Consider the following 18,261-nt stretch of genomic DNA (forward strand, 5'->3'; position numbering starts at 1 on the left):
TATTTTTCTCCCTCCTCTCCATCACACAGCACTGGTCATTGCATCACACCGGTTACCTAGCAACCTGGCATCCCTCGTCCCCACCGTCTCCTGGCAACGAGACCTGGGACCATAATCAACCTGCCACCCCATCCCCCCCCTCTTCTCTCCGCTCCCTCATCTCCCCCTCCACATCACACACACACTAACAGAGATACTTAGAGTACAGAAAATACATCGGTGGAAATATAGGCTATATCACTCGCACAAAGAGATGAACAAAGTAACAAAGGCAGGCGCAGAAACAGAGGTACAATCCCAAACACAAACAAAGACAGGAAATCTCCTACGCACACACACACATGCCAACAACCTGTTATCAAAGCCTGTTTTCAGTATGTCACTGTTACTCCTCCCTAGTCATGCTCGGTCTGTCTATATATTCAAGGCTCTCTGGGGTTGGGTCGTACATAGAAATATAATCCCTATTGTAGAATTACTAAACAATTATATTTCTTTGGGGTCATACAAGAGGAAGAGAGAAGTACCACAATTATTTATGCTACTCTTTCCTCTAGCTGCTTTTCTTCATCAGAAGATGCACAGTATATCTCTAAAAGTAGAGTTACACTACATGACCAAAAGTATGTGGACACCTGCTTGTTGAACATCTCATTCATAAAATCAAGGGCATTCATATGGAGTTGGTCCGCCCTTTTCTGCTATAACAGCCTCAACTCTTCTGGGAAGGCTTTACACAGGATGGAACATTTCTGAGGGGACTTAATTCCATTCAAGCCAAGAGCATTAGTGAGGTCGGGCACTGATGATGGGCTTGTCCCAATTCATCCCAAAGGTGTTAGATAGGGTTTGAGGTAAGGGCTCTATGCAGGCCAGTCAAGTTCTTCCACACCGATCTTGACAAACAATTTCTGTATGGACCTCACTTTGTGCACGGGGGGCATTGTCATGCTAAAACAGGAAACGGCCTTCCCCAAACTGTTGCCACAAAATTAGAAGCACAGAATCATCTAGAATGTCATTGTAGGGAACTAAGGGGCCAAGCCCGAACCATGTAAAACAGCCCCAGACCACTATTTCTCCTCCACCAAACTTTACAGTTTGCACTATTCATTGGGGCAAGTAGCGTTCTCCTGGCATCCGTCAAACCCAGATTTGTCCGCCGGACTACCAGATGGTGAAGCAGGATTTATCACCCTAGAGATTGCATTTCCTCTGGTCCAGAGTCCAATGTCGGCGATCTTTACACCACTCCTGCCGACACTTGGCATTGCGCATGGTGATCCTAGGCTTGTGTATGGCTGCTCGGCCATGGAAACCCATTTCATGAAGCCCCCGACGAACAGTTCTTGTGCTGATGTAGCGACCAGAGGCAGCTTGGAACTCGGTAGTGAGTGTTGCAACTAGGGTTGCAAAGGGTCGGTACCTTTACGGTAAATTTCCGAAATTTGTCTGGAAATTTTCCATGGGAAGTTAAGCCCGGGAATTTGGGGAATTTTGCTTAAGTTTATCAAAAAGGTTAGCTTATAACAGTGAATCTTTTTTTGTGGGATACACATAAGGCAATTCTAGGTCTTGTGGCATATTTTGGTTAAACTATCCCCAATTCAATGAAATTGCAACCCTCTACATGCACAGTGCATTCTTCCATCACATGTGCAATGCACTCTTCCATCACATGTACAGCTGATAGTCAAGATCTTGCACACTAATGAGATGGTATTGAGCCCGCATTACTACACTGAGCCAAGGACTACATGCTTTCTGGTACGTTTTGATTACAATACTGGGTGGGGTGAATATATTTTTTATGACATACATGATTTTCTGTTAACTAGTAAATAGTAGCCTACAGCAAAGTGTGTTTAAATAATTTCTATCTTGTTAACAATTTCTGCTAGTTTGTTTGTGCTACCATGTGTGTTTAGCTTGCTTGAGCCTGCTAACTGAGGAGTGTTAATTCACCTGTTTCCATACATGTTTCATTTTAAAACATTTATCTTACAAAGGAGTTGTTTAATCTAACTGATTAACTATTTATTTTACTATTTTTTTCTCTAATCTTTACAGGACAATGCCACAGGCAATATCTGATGTGTGGAGACGTTTCACTGCAGCTAATGTAGAAGGAAAGGCTGTGTACATTTGCAAATACTGTGCCAAATCATATGTGAAGAATGTAGTCCTACCCTCACATCACACCCATTGGCTGTGCTGCTCATGCAATGAATCTGCTCCTCAAGGACATCATGGCACTGAAAGCAATGGATACACTCTACAAGAGAGCCAGTGAAATGGTTAGGTATGTGACGGGTCATCAAGTTATAGCAGCAATCTACCTCACCAAGCAAAGTGAGAAGAATAGAATAAGAGAACCACATTGAAGCTGCCCAGCAACACCCGCTGGGGTGGTGTTGTCATCATGTTTGACAGTCTGCCGATATGGACAGCCCCATCAAGGGGATTCTCCTGGATTATGTATTTTGGGAGAGAATGGTAAGCTGCCTGAAACTCCTGAAACCTATAGCAGTAGCCATTGCACGGATTGAGGGAGACAATGCCATCCTGTCTGATGTTCAGACTCTGCCTGCAGATATAAGAGAAGAAATCCGTATCGCCCTGCCCTCTTCACTGTTGCTCCAAGCAGAGAATACTGCAGTTCTGATATACATCAAGAAGCACTAAGACTTCTGTCTGAAGCCCATACACGCCGCAGCTTACATGTTGGACCCCAAGTGTGCTGGCAAGAGCATCTTGTCTGGTGCAGAGATCAACAAAGCCTATGGTGTCATCACTACCATGTCTCACCACCTTGGCCTGGATGAGGGCAAGGTTCTTGGCAGTCTGGCGAAGTACACTTCCAAGCAAGGGCTTTGGGATGGAGATGCAATATGGCAATCATGCCAACATATCTCCTCAGCCACCTGGTGGAAGGGACTTTGTGGATCTGGAAAGTGACAGTGAAGATGAGGCCTTGGAGTCTGATGTTCAAGAGGTGGACATTGAGGAGGTCCAGGGAGAATACATGGAAGCCTGAGAGGAAGACAACTAAAGCTTTAGTTTCTAGACTATCATTTTACAGATTTTTTGGGAGATGCGATGGGGATCATTCAATATTCCCTTTCTATTGTTGTTCAGTGAAATCATCCCATGCCATGTGAAGAGTCAACTCATTTAATTAAAGTTGAATTTGTAACTAAATCAATTTGTTTTATTTCTATTGGAAGGATTTAATCATTTGCAATTATGTTTACTTGATGATAAGGTCAAATGTTTATGTTGCTGTCTCCATGTGATATGGGAAATATATCCAATGCAAAAAACATCTACATTTAAATGGTATTAATATTAATTTGCATATATTTCCGTTAATTCCCATACATTCCCACAGAAAGTTTCCACCTCTGAATATTCCCCAAAATGTGCAACCCTAGTTGCAATGGAAGAGAGACCATTTTTACGCATTCTGTGAGCTTGTGTGGCCTACAATTCGTGGCTGAGCCATTGTTGCTCCTAGACGTTTCCACTTACAGTTGACTGGGGAAGCTCTAGCAGGGCAGACTTACTTGTTGGAAAGATCGTATCCTATGACGTTGAAAGTGCCACGTTGAAAGTCAGTGACTTCTGTTGTCATAGGGATCTTCATTTTTCTAGGTTTAGTCAGTTTAATTACACCAAAGTGCAATATGTACAGTGGCTTCGGAAAGTATTCAGACCCCTCGACTTTTTCCAAATTTTTCCAAATTTTGTTACGTTACAGCCTTCTTCTAATATGGATTTTTTTTTTTTTATCCTCAGCAATCTACACACAATACCTCATAATGACAATGTGAAGACAGTTTTTTTAATGTTTGCAAATGTATAAAAAAAAACTAAAACGGAAATACGTTATTTATATAAGTATTCAGACCTTTTGCTATGAGACTTGAAATTGAGCTCAGGTGCATCATGTTTTCGTTGATCATCCTTGAGCTGTTTCTACAAATAGATTTGAGTCCACCTGTGGTAAATTCAATTGATTGAACATAATTTGGCAAGGCACAAACCTGTCTATATAAGATCCCACAGTTGATAGTGCATGTCAGAGCAAATACCAAACCATGAGGTCGAACGAATTGTCCGTAGAGCTCCGAGACAGGATTGTGTCGAGGCACAGATCTGGGGAAGGGTACCAAAACATTCTGCAGCACTGGAGGTCCCAAAGAACACAGTGGCCTCCATCATTCTTAAATGGAATAAGTTTGGAACCAGCAAGACTCTTCCTAGAGCTGGGCACCCAGAAAAACTGAGCAATCGGGGGAGAAGGACCTTGGTCAGGGAGGTGACCAAGAACCCGATGGTCACTCTGACAGAGCTTTAGAGTTCCTCTGTAGAGATGGGAGAAACTTCCAGGACAACCATCTCTGCAGCACTCCACCAATCAGGCCTTACTGGTAGAGTGGCCATACGGAAGCCACTCCTCAGTGTAAGAGCCAGCTTGCAGTTTGTCAAAGAAACCTAAAGACTCTCAGACCGTGAGAAACAAGATTCTCTGATCTGATGTTACCGAGATTGAACTCTTTGGCTTGAATGCCAAGTGTCAGGTCTGGAGGAAACCTGGAACCATCCCTACGGTGAAGCATAGTGGTGGCAGCATCATGCTGTGGGGATGTTTTTCAGCGGTAGGGACTGGGAGACTAGTCAGGATCGAGGCAAAGATGAATGGAGCAAAGTACAGAGAGATCCTTGATGACGACCTGCTCCAGAGAGCTCAGGACCTCAGACTGGGGCAAAGGTTCACCTTCCAACAGGACAACAACCCTAAGCACACAGCCAAGTCAATGCAGGAATGGCTTCGGGACAAGTCTCTGAATGTCCTTGAGTGGCCCAGCCAGAACCCGAACTTGAACCCGGGAAAACATCTCTGGAGAGACCTGAAAATAGCTGTGCAGCAACACTCCCCACCCAACCTGAGCTTGAGAGGATCTACAGAGAAGAATAGGAGAAACTCCCTAAATACAGGTGTGCCAAGCTTGTAGCATTATACCCAAGAAGACTCAATACTGTAAATGCTGCCAAAGGTGCTTCAACAAAGTACTGAGTAAAGGGTCTGAATACTTTTGTAAATGTGATATTTCCGTTTTTAAAATGTTTATAAATTAGCAGACATATTTGCTTCGTCAATATGGGGTATTGTGTGTAGATTAATGAGGAAAAAAATACAATTTATTAAATTTTAGAACAAGGCTGTAACATAACAAAATGTGGAAAAAGTCAAGAGGCCTGAATACTTTCCATTAGATTAAACGCTGGCCTAGTGCGCCTGAGTTAACAGAGCCTGATGAGTTATAATAAGAGCTGTTTTCCACACACAAACACAAACTCGTACCCCCACCCTCTCTGTAACAGATGTCTGTATTTAAGATGATTAACGTACTGCCTCGTCCCTCAACCCCCACTGCCACCCGTTGCTCATTATGTCAAACGTTCATTCATTTACCCCCTCACAGTGTTGTCGTACTCGAGACCCTAGAGTACGGTCTCCAGACCACATATTTAGTATCTCGGTCTTATCTCGGTGTCGGATACGTTTGAACTCGGTCTTGACTCAGTCTCGGACAGTGCGGACTTTGTAATTTCTTCCCGAGAACAGCGGAGTAGAAAACTAAATTATCAGAGCATAAAACCGCTTCGCCAGGACAAATATATACATTCCTTTCTTAAAACATTAATATCTTAACAGCCTTTATATCTATTATAGACATGTTGCACAGTGACGAATCTATAGGCCTTCAGTGTGTGACAGGTTCATGATTCTGAAAGAACAGCAATCGTAATACCAGCGCACTCATGTAGGAGAGTGCACTTTCTGTAAAACACGAAGGTCCGGTGGTGTAGTGAATGGTAGACGCAGGTATAAACAATATACCCACTTTTTTTCAGAGTTTATTGCTTATATTCACTTCTTAATCCATAGTGATGCGTATCAAAGTAGTGTAGTGGAGGAATACGAATGATCAATTATGACGTACAACAGAGACATAATGGACAAAGTAACCTACACAATTGTAAAGCACGTGGAATATATTCACATGCGCACCACACGTTTCAACGAAATATCATCTGCAGGCAGCAAGAGTGGGCAGCTCTCAACGTTTTTTTTTTTTGCATGGAACTGCTCACAGAAGAATGACATCGGTAGCCGGTAGGGTAGGAAAGACGTTTAAATTTATGATATCCAGTGGTGACCGGTCATTCGGTGTTTTGAGCCCCACCTGTTTAGCACCTATTTAGCTTGCCTGTTTTGCATGTTACTTTGGCATTAATACCTGTCTCATATCAGTTTGCAAACAATGTAAAATAAAATAATCATCATTGAGTTAATAAAGCTGTGTCTCTTTTTTTCTTTCTTGAGTAAGGCAGCTCCAAAATGCAGTTGTTTCAGCCTAGCTCAGTGCTTTCTGTGGCGGTGCGGCATCCAGCGGAAAATTTGGAGCTTATGGGGTTGGTAATGTTTTCTAGTTGCGCTGTGATTGGCTCAGTGTTCTGTCACTCATGGGGACACTACATCACCGCCAAGTCTAAGTGTAGGGCTTGAAAATTCAAAACCCTTGGATGCTGCTATAGAGTTACATTAGAAGTACCCATCCAATAAGGCTCAAGGTCATTGGCCACAGATAAAATGACGTCAAATCACGTTATATCTACAGTAGCTTAGATTGGACTAATCATGTCAACATCATAGTTTCTAAATCTTAGCTAGCAAGCTAGCAGTCATCATCATGAATCAAGCCGACAATCTACTGGCAAATCCTTTTCAATCCTTGTCATATGAAGATAAATAATTTAGGGACATTTTAGATAAAATGTATCAAACAACAAGTTGGAAATTGGAAGGATCAGTGGCTAACTGCAAGCACTGCAAAGCAATCACTAGCCTGCTATTCAGTGGAGTGGGTGTGTGGTCCCAAGTCTGGGTTTAAGGGTTTCTTTCGCAAGCTTAAAAGGGTAAACATTCAACATTGGCCATGCTGTCAATCCAGCATGACTTCTGCCCGCTCAAAACAACTGGAAACTCGGAACTGAGAAATCTGATTACAGTGCGTTAAAAACAACTGGGAACTCCGAAAAAACAAACTCCGACTGGGAATATACGTTTTGAACGGTCATCCAACTCGGAATTGCAAGTCGGGAACTCGGGCCTCTTTCTAGAGCTACGACCTGAAGATCATTGACGTCATCATGATTTGACCTTCCGAGTTCCCAGTTGTCTTGAAAGAATCATAAATCCAGAGAATGCCAGACTTTAATGACAACGTTTGATGACAAAATATGCCCACGAAGGACCACCATGCCACCTTCCTGTTCAAGTGAGCACAACAAGGTGAGTCCAAAAATGTATTGTATGCTGCTATATAAATGATGTAACATGTATACTGTAGCTAAGAAAGGAATACAAAGGGAATGTTGTGTTGTAAAGCTGTTAGGCGTTGGTGGTTCATATGTAGCCTATAGCATATGTAGCCTATAGCCTAGAGAAATGTCATCATCAAATATTGTAAGAGCTTTCTTTGTCTGTTTTATGTGCCCACTATTTATCCTACGGTTTTGACTTGGTGTACAGGGAAAATACTGTAAGAACGGCCCATGTTATGAATCCTGTCACTGTACATTACAAAGGTGCTGAATAAATAGTTATATTGACTACGTCTGTCCTAGCTTGCTCATTAATGTCTTAATCAATATTACGGATTGCCTCTTATCCGCTCGTCGTCCCCTTATGCCATAGTGTGTACATCTCAATTGTCAGTAGAAACCACATTGATTAAGCAAGTCAGCCATATCTGCTATGTTTTTTTTTTAAAGGAAGTAAATGAGGCTGAATGAACTGTTTCGCTGCCAGACAAGGCTCTGCTGATAGCCAGGTGTAGCAGTGGTAAGGTGTTGGGACTGCTGTTGAGACAGCTTTATGTAGGCCGTAACAGTTTGTGGGCACTGTTTGTCACCGTTTTAGTGCAATTAATGTATTGTTTAGTGTTGTGCTGTGGCTTTGCTGGCATGCATTCATTTTTTTGTTTTTTTGTTTGCCCAACCAAGATTTACATGCTAAAATCGCCAGTGATGATATCTACCAGTAAATGCTAACTAAGGCAACAATGGGTTTTCAAGTGTTGGTTAGTAGGCTATTTGTGATGCGCAACTGTCATCATGTGCTGTTTGCATCAGTGGCGTAGACATGGTTTAAGCATTGTTGTGGACTTAGACCATCACACCATATTTTTTCTATAAATTAAGAAGTGTGATTTTGAAAGTGAAAATCTGAAAAATTGATAGGAAAACTCATAATTTTGGGGGGCAAAATTTGAGTATTCTCCAGGCTCCACTACACCTCTGCATAGGACCGATGGAAAGACAGCAGTCACACACAGCATGATGTTAAAGCACCACTACACCACTGCATAGGGCCGATGGAAAGACAGCAGTCACACACAGCATGATGTTAAAGCACCACTACACCACTGCATAGGGCCGATGGAAAGACAGCAGTCGCACACAGCATGATGTTAAAGAACCACTACATAGGGCCGATGGAAAGACAGCAGTCACACACAGCATGATCTTAAAGCACCACTACACCTCTGCATAGGGCCGATGGAAAGACAGCAGTCACAGAGCAGGCTCTGACTTAGAATACGTGGACAACTACAAATACTTAGGTGTCTGGTTAGACTGTAAACTCTCCTTCCAGACCCATATCAAACATCTCCAATCCAAAGTTAAATCTAGATTTGGCTTCCTATTTCGCAACAAAGCATCCTTCACTCATGCTGCCAAACATACCCTTGTAAAACTGACCATCCTACCAATCCTCGACTTTGGCGATGTCATTTACAAAATAGCCTCCAATACCCTACTCAACAAATTGGATGCAGTCTATCACAGTGCAATCCGTTTTATCACCAAAGCCCCATATACTACCCACCATTGCGACCTGTACGCTCTCGTTGGCTGGCCCTCGCTTCATACTCGTCGCCAAACCCACTGGCTCCATGTCATCTACAAGACCCTGCTAGGTAAAGTCCCCCCTTATCTCAGCTCGCTGATCACCATAGCATCTCCCACCTGTAGCACACGCTCCAGCAGGTATATCTCTCTAGTCACCCCCAAAACCAATTCTTTCTTTGGCCGCCTCTCCTTCCAGTTCTCTGCTGCCAATGACTGGAACGAACTACAAAAATCTCTGAAACTGGAAACACTTATCTCCCTCACTAGCTTTAAGCACCAACTGTCAGAGCAGCTCACAGATTACTGCACCTGTACATAGCCCACCTATAATTTAGCCCAAACAACTACCTCTTTCCCAACTGTATTTAATTTTAATTTATTTATTTATTTTGCTCCTTTGCACCCCATTATTTTTATTTCTACTTTGCACATTCTTCCATTGCAAAACTACCATTCCAGTGTTTTACTTGCTATATTGTATTTACTTTGCCATCATGGCCTTTTTTGCCTTTACCTCCCTTCTCACCACATTTGCTCACATTGTATATAGACTTGTTTATACTGTATTATTGACTGTATGTTTGTTTTACTCCATGTGTAACTCTGTGTCGAACTGCTTTGCTTTATCTTGGCCAGGTCGCAATTGTAAATGAGAACTTGTTCTCAACTTGCCTACCTGGTTAAATAAAGGTAAAATTAAATAAAAATTAAAAAATTAAAAAAACACACAGCATGATGTTAAAGCACCACTACACCTCTGCATAGGGCTGATGGAAAGACAGCAGTCACACACAGCATGATGTTAAAGCACCACTACACCACTGCATAGGGGCGATGGAAAGACAGCAGTCACACACAGCATGATGTTATTAAATCACCACTACACCACTGCATAGGGCCGATGGAAAGACAGCAGTCACACACAGCATGATGTTATTAAAGCATCACTACACCACTGCATAGGGCTGATGGAAAGACAGCAATCAACCAAAGCATGATGTTATTAAAGCACCACTACACCACTGCATAGGGCCGATGGAAAGACAGCAGTCACACACAGCATGATGTTAAAGCACTACTACACCACTGCATAAGGCCGATGGAAAGACAGCAGTCACACACAGCATGGTGTTACTAAAGCACCACTACACCACTGCATAGGGCCAATGGAAAGACAGCAGTCACACACAGCATGATGTTAAAGCACCACTACACCTCTGCATAAGGCCGATGGAAAGACAGCAGTCGCACACAGCATGATGTTAAAGCACCACTACATAGGGCCGATGGAAAGACAGCGGTCACACAAAGCATGATGTTATTAAAGCACCACTACACCACTGCATAGGGCCGATGGAAAGACAGCAGTCACACAGCATGATGTTAAAGCACCACTACCCCACTGCAAAGGGCTGATGGAAAGACAGCAGTCATACACAGCATAATGTTAAATGATAAGCAGTCCATAAACTCTGACATAGGTCCCAATCATAATACAAAAACACAACCATTAAGCATTTCCCAATCCAAAAGTACAATTATTACATCCCATTGCAAAACAGATTTCTCATTTATCACACAAAGTAACCGGTGAGATAAAGTTTAAAGTGGAACTGACAGCGTTTTAACTACTTTGCAGAAATGAAACAAACAGACAACAATAGTCAAAAAATATCAAATTCCCAGTTTATGCTACAAAACCAAATTAAGAGGTTTTAAAAATAGGTTCTATTTGACTCAACATTCCATGACGTACGCTAAGTCATTGTTGGCAGAATAGATGGATGCATTATTGCATTATTAATATAATTCACCAATACATTTCTTGGTTGTCCAAAAAATATTGCTATCAGGTTGTAAATCACAGCTGGCCTGGTACATTGTTCGCTGCCTCCATTCGGGATGCACTGTTTCAGTTTCAATGACTCAATATTCTGGACAAAAATAGACAAATGTCTAAGGCTGGGAATGTCAATACAATCAAACTAAGATGAGAAAAAATAAAGACCTTCCTGACCTCTCAGAGGGGATCAGCAGGCATTTCAGATTACTCTGACGTTTTTCTTGCGCTGAACCTAATGATTTATGAAAACTTGCTTGGTGGGTCGATGTCCTCATTTACGGTTTTAACAGACGTGTTTGATACGTTATGTGCACACTTTATTTGAATATTTATGAAATGCACAGTGTTATATTTGGTAACAGTTACTTGTTTTCTCTTGACTCCAACCCCATTCGATGCATGGATGTGGTTGTAGCAATTTCTACATAAGGGTGTTAATGAAAAAAACTCACAAAAGCTCTGACGAAGGCTGATATGTAAGAGCTTATTAAAGAGCAGTGATACTAGCAAGAGCAGTGTGCGGGTTTCTTATTTTTTCTCATCTTATTCAACTGTTACCATGCACCTACAACAAAGACAGCTCAGATTCGCGAGTGCCTTTTGAATACAATCAAACTAACAAGGGCAATGATCACAAGTCAGTCATAATTTGGCTAATATGCTAGTGTATCTATTTATGTAGCAAGCTAAAATCAGGGAGCCTAACGTTAGCAAGATAGCTAGCTGCTAGTAGGATGTCATGTCATGCCCTCATATCGTTTTTCAGTGGCTATACACAGCTAGAGATCCAGGTGTCATTTGGTTAGCTAGCAAGAACTTGAATGACTGTTATCCAGTTAGCATATCTCGGTGTAACCCTGTCCAACAAAAACTGAAGAGATGGAATTAGATCATTGAAAACAATAATATTATTATTTTTATTATTATAATCATTATTTTATAAATCCTTAGCCCTTCTTTGAAGGCCAATTGTCCCCGAATGTGTTTAGTGTTAGTAATAATTTGTAGAGTGGCTCTATTGTCCCTCAACATGCCTTTATTCACTATTCTGAATGTCTAAAGAATCCACATGTTGTTCTGAAATATGAACACAGAAATACTGGACATTTTGAACTCTTATTATGGTGGTGATGTGACAAAATTACAACATGGTCTTGAATTGGACTCGCATTTTTCTGGTCTCGGTTTTGACTCTGTCTCACACCCCTTTGTCCCATTCCCGGTCCCGGTCTTGACTGGGACTTGATTTGCGTCGGTCTTGGTCTTGAATTGGTCTCGCTTTAGGTGGTCTCAAACACAACACTGCCCCCTCCCCCACCCTTCTACCCATACCCCCCCCATTCATCCAATTTCTCTTCAATTCACACCCATTTACCTTCCTCATAAATTGAATCTATTCTACATTCATCACAACAGTCTCCTCAAGTGACAGCTGTTGAGCCTTTCTACAGTGAGGTGAGTTTTCACAATATCTGTACCATCCCTTGGCTTGCACAAATTGATATCAGTGTATAATGATATACATACATGTGCAAATGTAACACACACACGCACACTTTGATAGATCAATCAGACATGTGTGCTCAGATATGCATTCATTATTATAATCATCCTTGCTTAGACTACTCACTGCTTTTTATGCTTACACACATGGACACACAGCACACAGAACAAATAGGCTATCCTCACAGGCATACTGTGTGCATGCTCAATTGTTAGTGATACAAATGACTTCATTTTCAGACTATTCACAAAATAATGCGTCTGACTTGTCATGGCAGAGTAAATGTCAAGCTTAGTCAGATGTTCCAACTAAATATTTTTTAGGGATAACGTATTTTCTTTATAAAGATCTTTAAAAAAAGCTCTGACAAAGCTGAATAAACTAAAGTGATACTGGCAAGAGCAGTGTGCAAGTTTTTATTCCTTTTATCTTTAACTTCAACCCAGATCTCTGGATGTTTTATTCCCTGTCATACCCCCCCCCCCCCCCCCTTCAGCAAGTCAAGTCAGTCTGAACACCTGCCCTCCCCCTCCCCCACTAAACACACATACAGCTTACATCCTCCTCACACATGTACAATCTCACTGTGCCTTACACACACACACACACACAATCTCTGGAGACATGCCCCAGCAATACATACAGAAAAATTAAGTGTATACACATTTAATTATTCAAAACTAGTCCTAAAATATTGGAATTTCATTCACAGGCAGATTTGATTAAATCCATCATTACCTGGTTATTTCTGATTCTGATTTCTGATTTCAGTGAAGCAGAGATACACTATCATAATAAAGCATTGAAACAAGCATTTGACCCTTATCAGTAGGGATGACCATTGTGAAAGCACATCTCTAACTCTGATAGAGATAGAGGGGATAGAGGAGAGGGGGTATATAGGTTACATTTTTGGGAATGGGGAGCAATTTTCGAGTTGGCCCATTTCATGTCTGTGTAGTCATGTTTATCTGTCCAGACTTTACCTGTCTTAAGCCGCTGTAGTAGAGATGCTGACCAGACACACCGGGATGGCAACAAAACAGAATTCAGACAGCAAGGGATAGCAGCGGGGAGATGGAGTGATAAAGATAGAGCAGACAGGATGACATGAGTACAAGATGGGCAAAGGAGGAGAGAGAGTACAGCTGCAGATTCTTCTTTGTGCGTCTTTTTCCCCTCACTGTCTACAACCTCTCTCTTCCTCCGTGTGCGAATGTGTTTTGACACCATTCCTCTGCCTCCATGTCGGTGAGCTTTGAGACAGATTGTCTCTCACCTGAAATTAAACACACGGCCAGGTGCCACTCAGATCACACCATCTGTTCATCCCGCCCTCCCTCCCTTCAACTTTTCCCCCCCTCTCCTTCTTACTTCTATATCTGCTTTTAGGACGCAGCTTGTGTATAGTGAGAACAACTAAAAACCTTAACATTTTCCACCATGGCAGGCAGTGTATAGCTCACTAGATACAAAGGGATGTTGAATATAAATGCACAGGGAGAAAGATAATGACATGATTCAGCTTTATGTATTCAGAAGCGCATTGGTGTATTCCCGTCTTTCAATTACTTTCATGTCATTTCTTTGTAGCGTCAGTGACAAGAGGATGGTGAAGTTAATTCTCTGGCAGTGCAGGTGGTATTAGATGATGATTACACCACAGCTGGTAGTTGGGGTGAGGATACTACTTGTCTAGGGGGTGGTAGTCAGTGTGTAGCTAAGGAGGTGGTTTTCATCATTGCAGAGGTTAAGATAGGGGACACGAGGGGGCGGTTGTACAAGACTTGGGTGAGGAGGTCTGGGAGGGGAGTCACTGGGGAGACGGAAGAGAAGGTTTAGCGAAGGGGAACCTGCCTGCTGATCTCCTCTGAGAGGTCGGGAGGGTCAGCCTAATAATATGATTTATATTGCTGCTAGTGCTAACTACCTCTCTGGCTTCTAGACGCCCCTACTAAAACCCATACTCCCTCACTGTCTCAGCGTACCAGTAAGCATTCAAACCTAACAAAGAATACAACTCAGTAAACCTTAATAAAAAGAAGAGGGAGATGAGAGGAAAATATTCAGAGACTGAGTGAAGGAGGACCAGAACCCTATAGGCCCTGGTCAAAGTTAGTGCACTATATAGGGAATAGCATTTGGAACATAATTACTAGTCTGTTTCTATAGAGACTGCAGAGAGAGAATGCCTGTCACCTCATAATCTGCTCCATAAATGTTACTTGGCAGCACACTTGCTGCGTGGTTATGCTCATCAAGCTGCTCTAACTTTGATTTGAATGTGTGACGAGAGAGAGAGAGAGAGAGAGAGAGAGAGAGAGAGAGAGAGAGAGAGAGAGAGAGAGAGAGAGAGAGAGAGAGAGAGAGGACTAAGGCGCTGACTGGATGCATCATGTACAGGGAATATAGGGAAGCCACCTCTGACCTTCCTCTCGGGCATATCAACTCAAAGGGAAATGGAGCTCACATGTCAGAGTGAGTTAGTTTTTCTGTGGCACACTGTTGTGTGTCTGTGTGTGTAGTTCAGTGAGGTAGAATGCCACTTGTTCCGCATTTTGCTCATGGGAGTGTCCGAGTCCCAAATGCGACCCGGTCTTTCTATGTAGTACTAGTGCACTCATTTTGACCCGGGCCCATAAGGCTCTAGCCAATAGTGCACTACATAGGGAATAGGGTGCCATTTGGAACTCCACCAGTGTGTGCTGTTGAACGTCAGAGAGGGCACTCACCCCTGGTAGCGTCTTCTGCTCGTGCAGTGCATTCTGGGCTTTGAGTGCAGACTCTCGTTCGCAGTATGTCAGGAAGGCACAGCCTGGGGTAGGATTGAGGGTACATTATACCATTAAACATAGGATGTATTTGTATACTGTGATACAACAGTGGACAAAGAGAAATTGCAGCAGGTTGCACTGTGATTTTAAAGGGGAAGTTGTTGTTTTTCCACCAATTCTCTATTTTTTATGTAAATGGCATGTTAAAGAAGGGTCCAGACACCTTTTTGGTTATTTCCCGTTTTTGAAAAACTTACCCCAAACAGCAAATCACTTCCTCATCCTCTTTGTGTAATTTGGAGCCCCCAGAAAAAACATTAACAAAGGCTCCAAAAACACCCAAATACAGTGCCTTCAGAAAGTATTCACACCACTTGACTTTTTCCACATTTTATTGTGTTACAGGCTGAATTTAAAATTGATAGTAGTGTTGATTCGATTTTTGAATGACTACGTCATCTCTGTACCACACATACAGATAATTGTAAGGTCCCTCAGCCGAGCAGTGAATTTCAAACACAGATTCAACCACAAAGACCAGGGAGGTTTTTCAATGCCTCGCAAAGAAGGGCACCTATTGGTAGATGAGTAAAAATGAAAAAAGAAGACATTGAATACTTCTTTGAGCATGGTGAAGTTATTAATTACACTTTGGATGGTGTATCAATACACCCAGTCACGACAAAGATAAAGGCGTCCTTCCTAACTCAGTTGCAGGAGAGGAAGGAAACTGCTCAGGGATTTCACCATGAGGCCAATGGTGACTTTAGAACAGTTACAGAGTTTAATTGCTGTGATAGGAGAAAAATTGAGGTTGGATAAACAACATTATAGTTAAAAATATATATATATTTTAATTGAACCTTTATTTAACTAGGCAAGTCAGTTAAGAACAAATTCTTATTTACAATGATGGCCTACCGGTGAACAGTGGGTTAACTGCCTTGTTCAGGGGCAGAACGATAGATTTGTACATTGTCAGCTCAGGGATTCGATCCAGCAACCTTTCGGTTACTGGCCCAACACTCTAACCTGCCGCCCCTGAGTTACTCATATAGTTACTCCAAAACTAACCTAAATGATAGAGTGAAAAGAAGGAAGCCTGTATAGAATAAAAAACATTCCACTGCAAAAAAATGTGGCAAAGAAATTAACTTTATGTCCTGAATACAAAGTGTTACAGTATGTTTGGGGCAAATCCAACACAACACGGAGTGCCACCCGTCACATTTTCAAGCATGGTGGGGGCTGCATCATGTTATGGGTATGATCGTCATCGGCAAGGACTACAGAGTTTTTTAGGATAAAAAAAATTGAATAGAGCTAAGCACATGCAAAATCCAAGAAGAAAATCTGTTTCAGACACTGGGAGACAAATTCACCTTTTTCCAGGACAATAACCTAAAACACGGCCAAATATACACTGGAGTTGCTTACCAAGATGACATTTCTGAGTGGCCTAGTTACAGCTCTTACTTAAATCAGCTTGAAATTCTATGGCAAGACATGAAAATAGCTGTCTACCAATGATCAACAACCAACTTGACAGAGCTTGAAGAATTTTATAAAGAATAATGTGCAAATATTGTACAATCCAGGTGTGATAAGCTCTTAGAGACCCAGAAAGACTCAGCTGTAATCGCTGCCAAGGGTGATTCTAACATGTATTGACTCAGGGGTGTGAATTCTTATGTAAATTAGATATTTCTGTATTTCATTTTGCAAAGATTTCTAAAAATGGGTTTTCACCTTTTCAACAACCTGAAAATAATATTTATATATATTTATATATATATATATATATATATATATATATATATATATATACTAAATAATATATATATATATATTATAACATAGTTTTTGTGTCTCAAAATCATTGTAATCTGGTTAATGTTAAAAATCTAAATGAAAATTATACAAATATAAAATTCAACCAGAGAGCACACTTAGGTCATGGGAAAAGGTCGCACTTGACCGTTGCACTTGAATCATTCCCACGGTGATGGCTAGGCCTGCTACGCTATAACATCACACACTATTGCAGAGACTTTGATAATACAGGCCGCAATTGATATGTTGAAAACAATGTGTGGGGAGGCAGAGGCACAGAAACTCACATCAATACCTTTGTCAGATAACACTGTTAAATGAAGAATTTATGCTATTGAGGAAACTGACTGAACAACTCAAAAACTCCCCGGCTTATGCTTGCCAAATGGACGTTAGCTGTGAGGGCTGAGATGCTCATGCATTAGATGCCCATGCATTGACTTTTGTCAGGGGATGCTATTTGTCTGGGGATGCTATTTACGAGGACATATTGTTCTGTCTCACGATTCCCGAGCATGAAACGATATAGGGGATGTTGATGCTGCGTGGCTATATTGGCAAAAAACAGATTACATATGGGATCGAATGGTGGGCTTTTGCGCAGATGGGGTTTCATCTATGGCGGGAGGGCGGGCAGGCCGGCCTCTGCACTCTAGTTATGAATGTGTCTCCCTGTGCCATATGGACGCATTCTATGATACACTGAGAGCAACTGGCGGCAAAAGAGCTGAGCACAGAACTGGGGGATGTACTGCAGCAAGTAACTTCAATTGTAAACTACATCAAACCACATCCACTGCACGCACGCCTGTTTGCAAAACTATGTGGAGATATGGGATCAGAGCATGACAATGTTCCATTCCACACCAAGGCTTGGATGGTATTGAGGGGCAATTTTGGAAAGATTTTTCGCATTGAGAGAGGAACTGTTGTTTTTCACAATATATGTAAATGCGCCTTGGCATAGATTCCACAAGCGTCTGGCAAGAGCAGTGTGCAAGCACCCCATGCTTTCATTATACTTTGTATCACTCATTTACTCAAGTGATTCCTTTATTTTGGCCTGTAGAATGGACAGAGAAGTATCGCTCGAGATGAAACAAAATGGAAAATACAATTTCATGACACAACATCTAAAGACCTGCATCAGTACACTGAGAACTTTGCCAAGGACATATTTGGGTGTTTTTGGAGCTTTGCTCATGTTTTTCAGGGCCCCCCATACTAGAGAAAGGGGGATACCTAGCCAGTATGTCACGCCCTGACCTTATTATTCTCTGTGTTTGGTTAGGTCAGGGTGTGAATCGGGTGGGAAATTCTAT

At 41.9% G+C, this 18,261-nt stretch overlaps 1 protein-coding gene across 9 annotated transcripts in view; it reads right to left on the reverse strand.

Annotated features, from left to right (window-relative positions):
* LOC109907681 (CUGBP Elav-like family member 3) overlaps nucleotides 1-18,261 on the reverse strand; it is a 36,129-nt gene that overhangs the window by 15,398 nt on the left and 2,470 nt on the right. For all 9 annotated transcript variants that reach the window (XR_004203633.1, XR_004203632.1, XM_020505797.2 and 6 more), the window contains exon 3: nucleotides 15,065-15,147. Coding sequence is in view for 7 of the 9 variants with exons in the window: in XM_020505797.2 (XP_020361386.1) it covers nucleotides 15,065-15,147 (83 nt within the window). In the remaining 2 variants the exon portion in view is untranslated. The remainder of the gene's footprint in view (nucleotides 1-15,064; nucleotides 15,148-18,261) is intronic.

This window comes from Oncorhynchus kisutch, linkage group LG17 (genome assembly GCF_002021735.2).
Source record: "Oncorhynchus kisutch isolate 150728-3 linkage group LG17, Okis_V2, whole genome shotgun sequence".
Taxonomy (NCBI): Eukaryota; Metazoa; Chordata; class Actinopteri; order Salmoniformes; family Salmonidae; genus Oncorhynchus; species Oncorhynchus kisutch.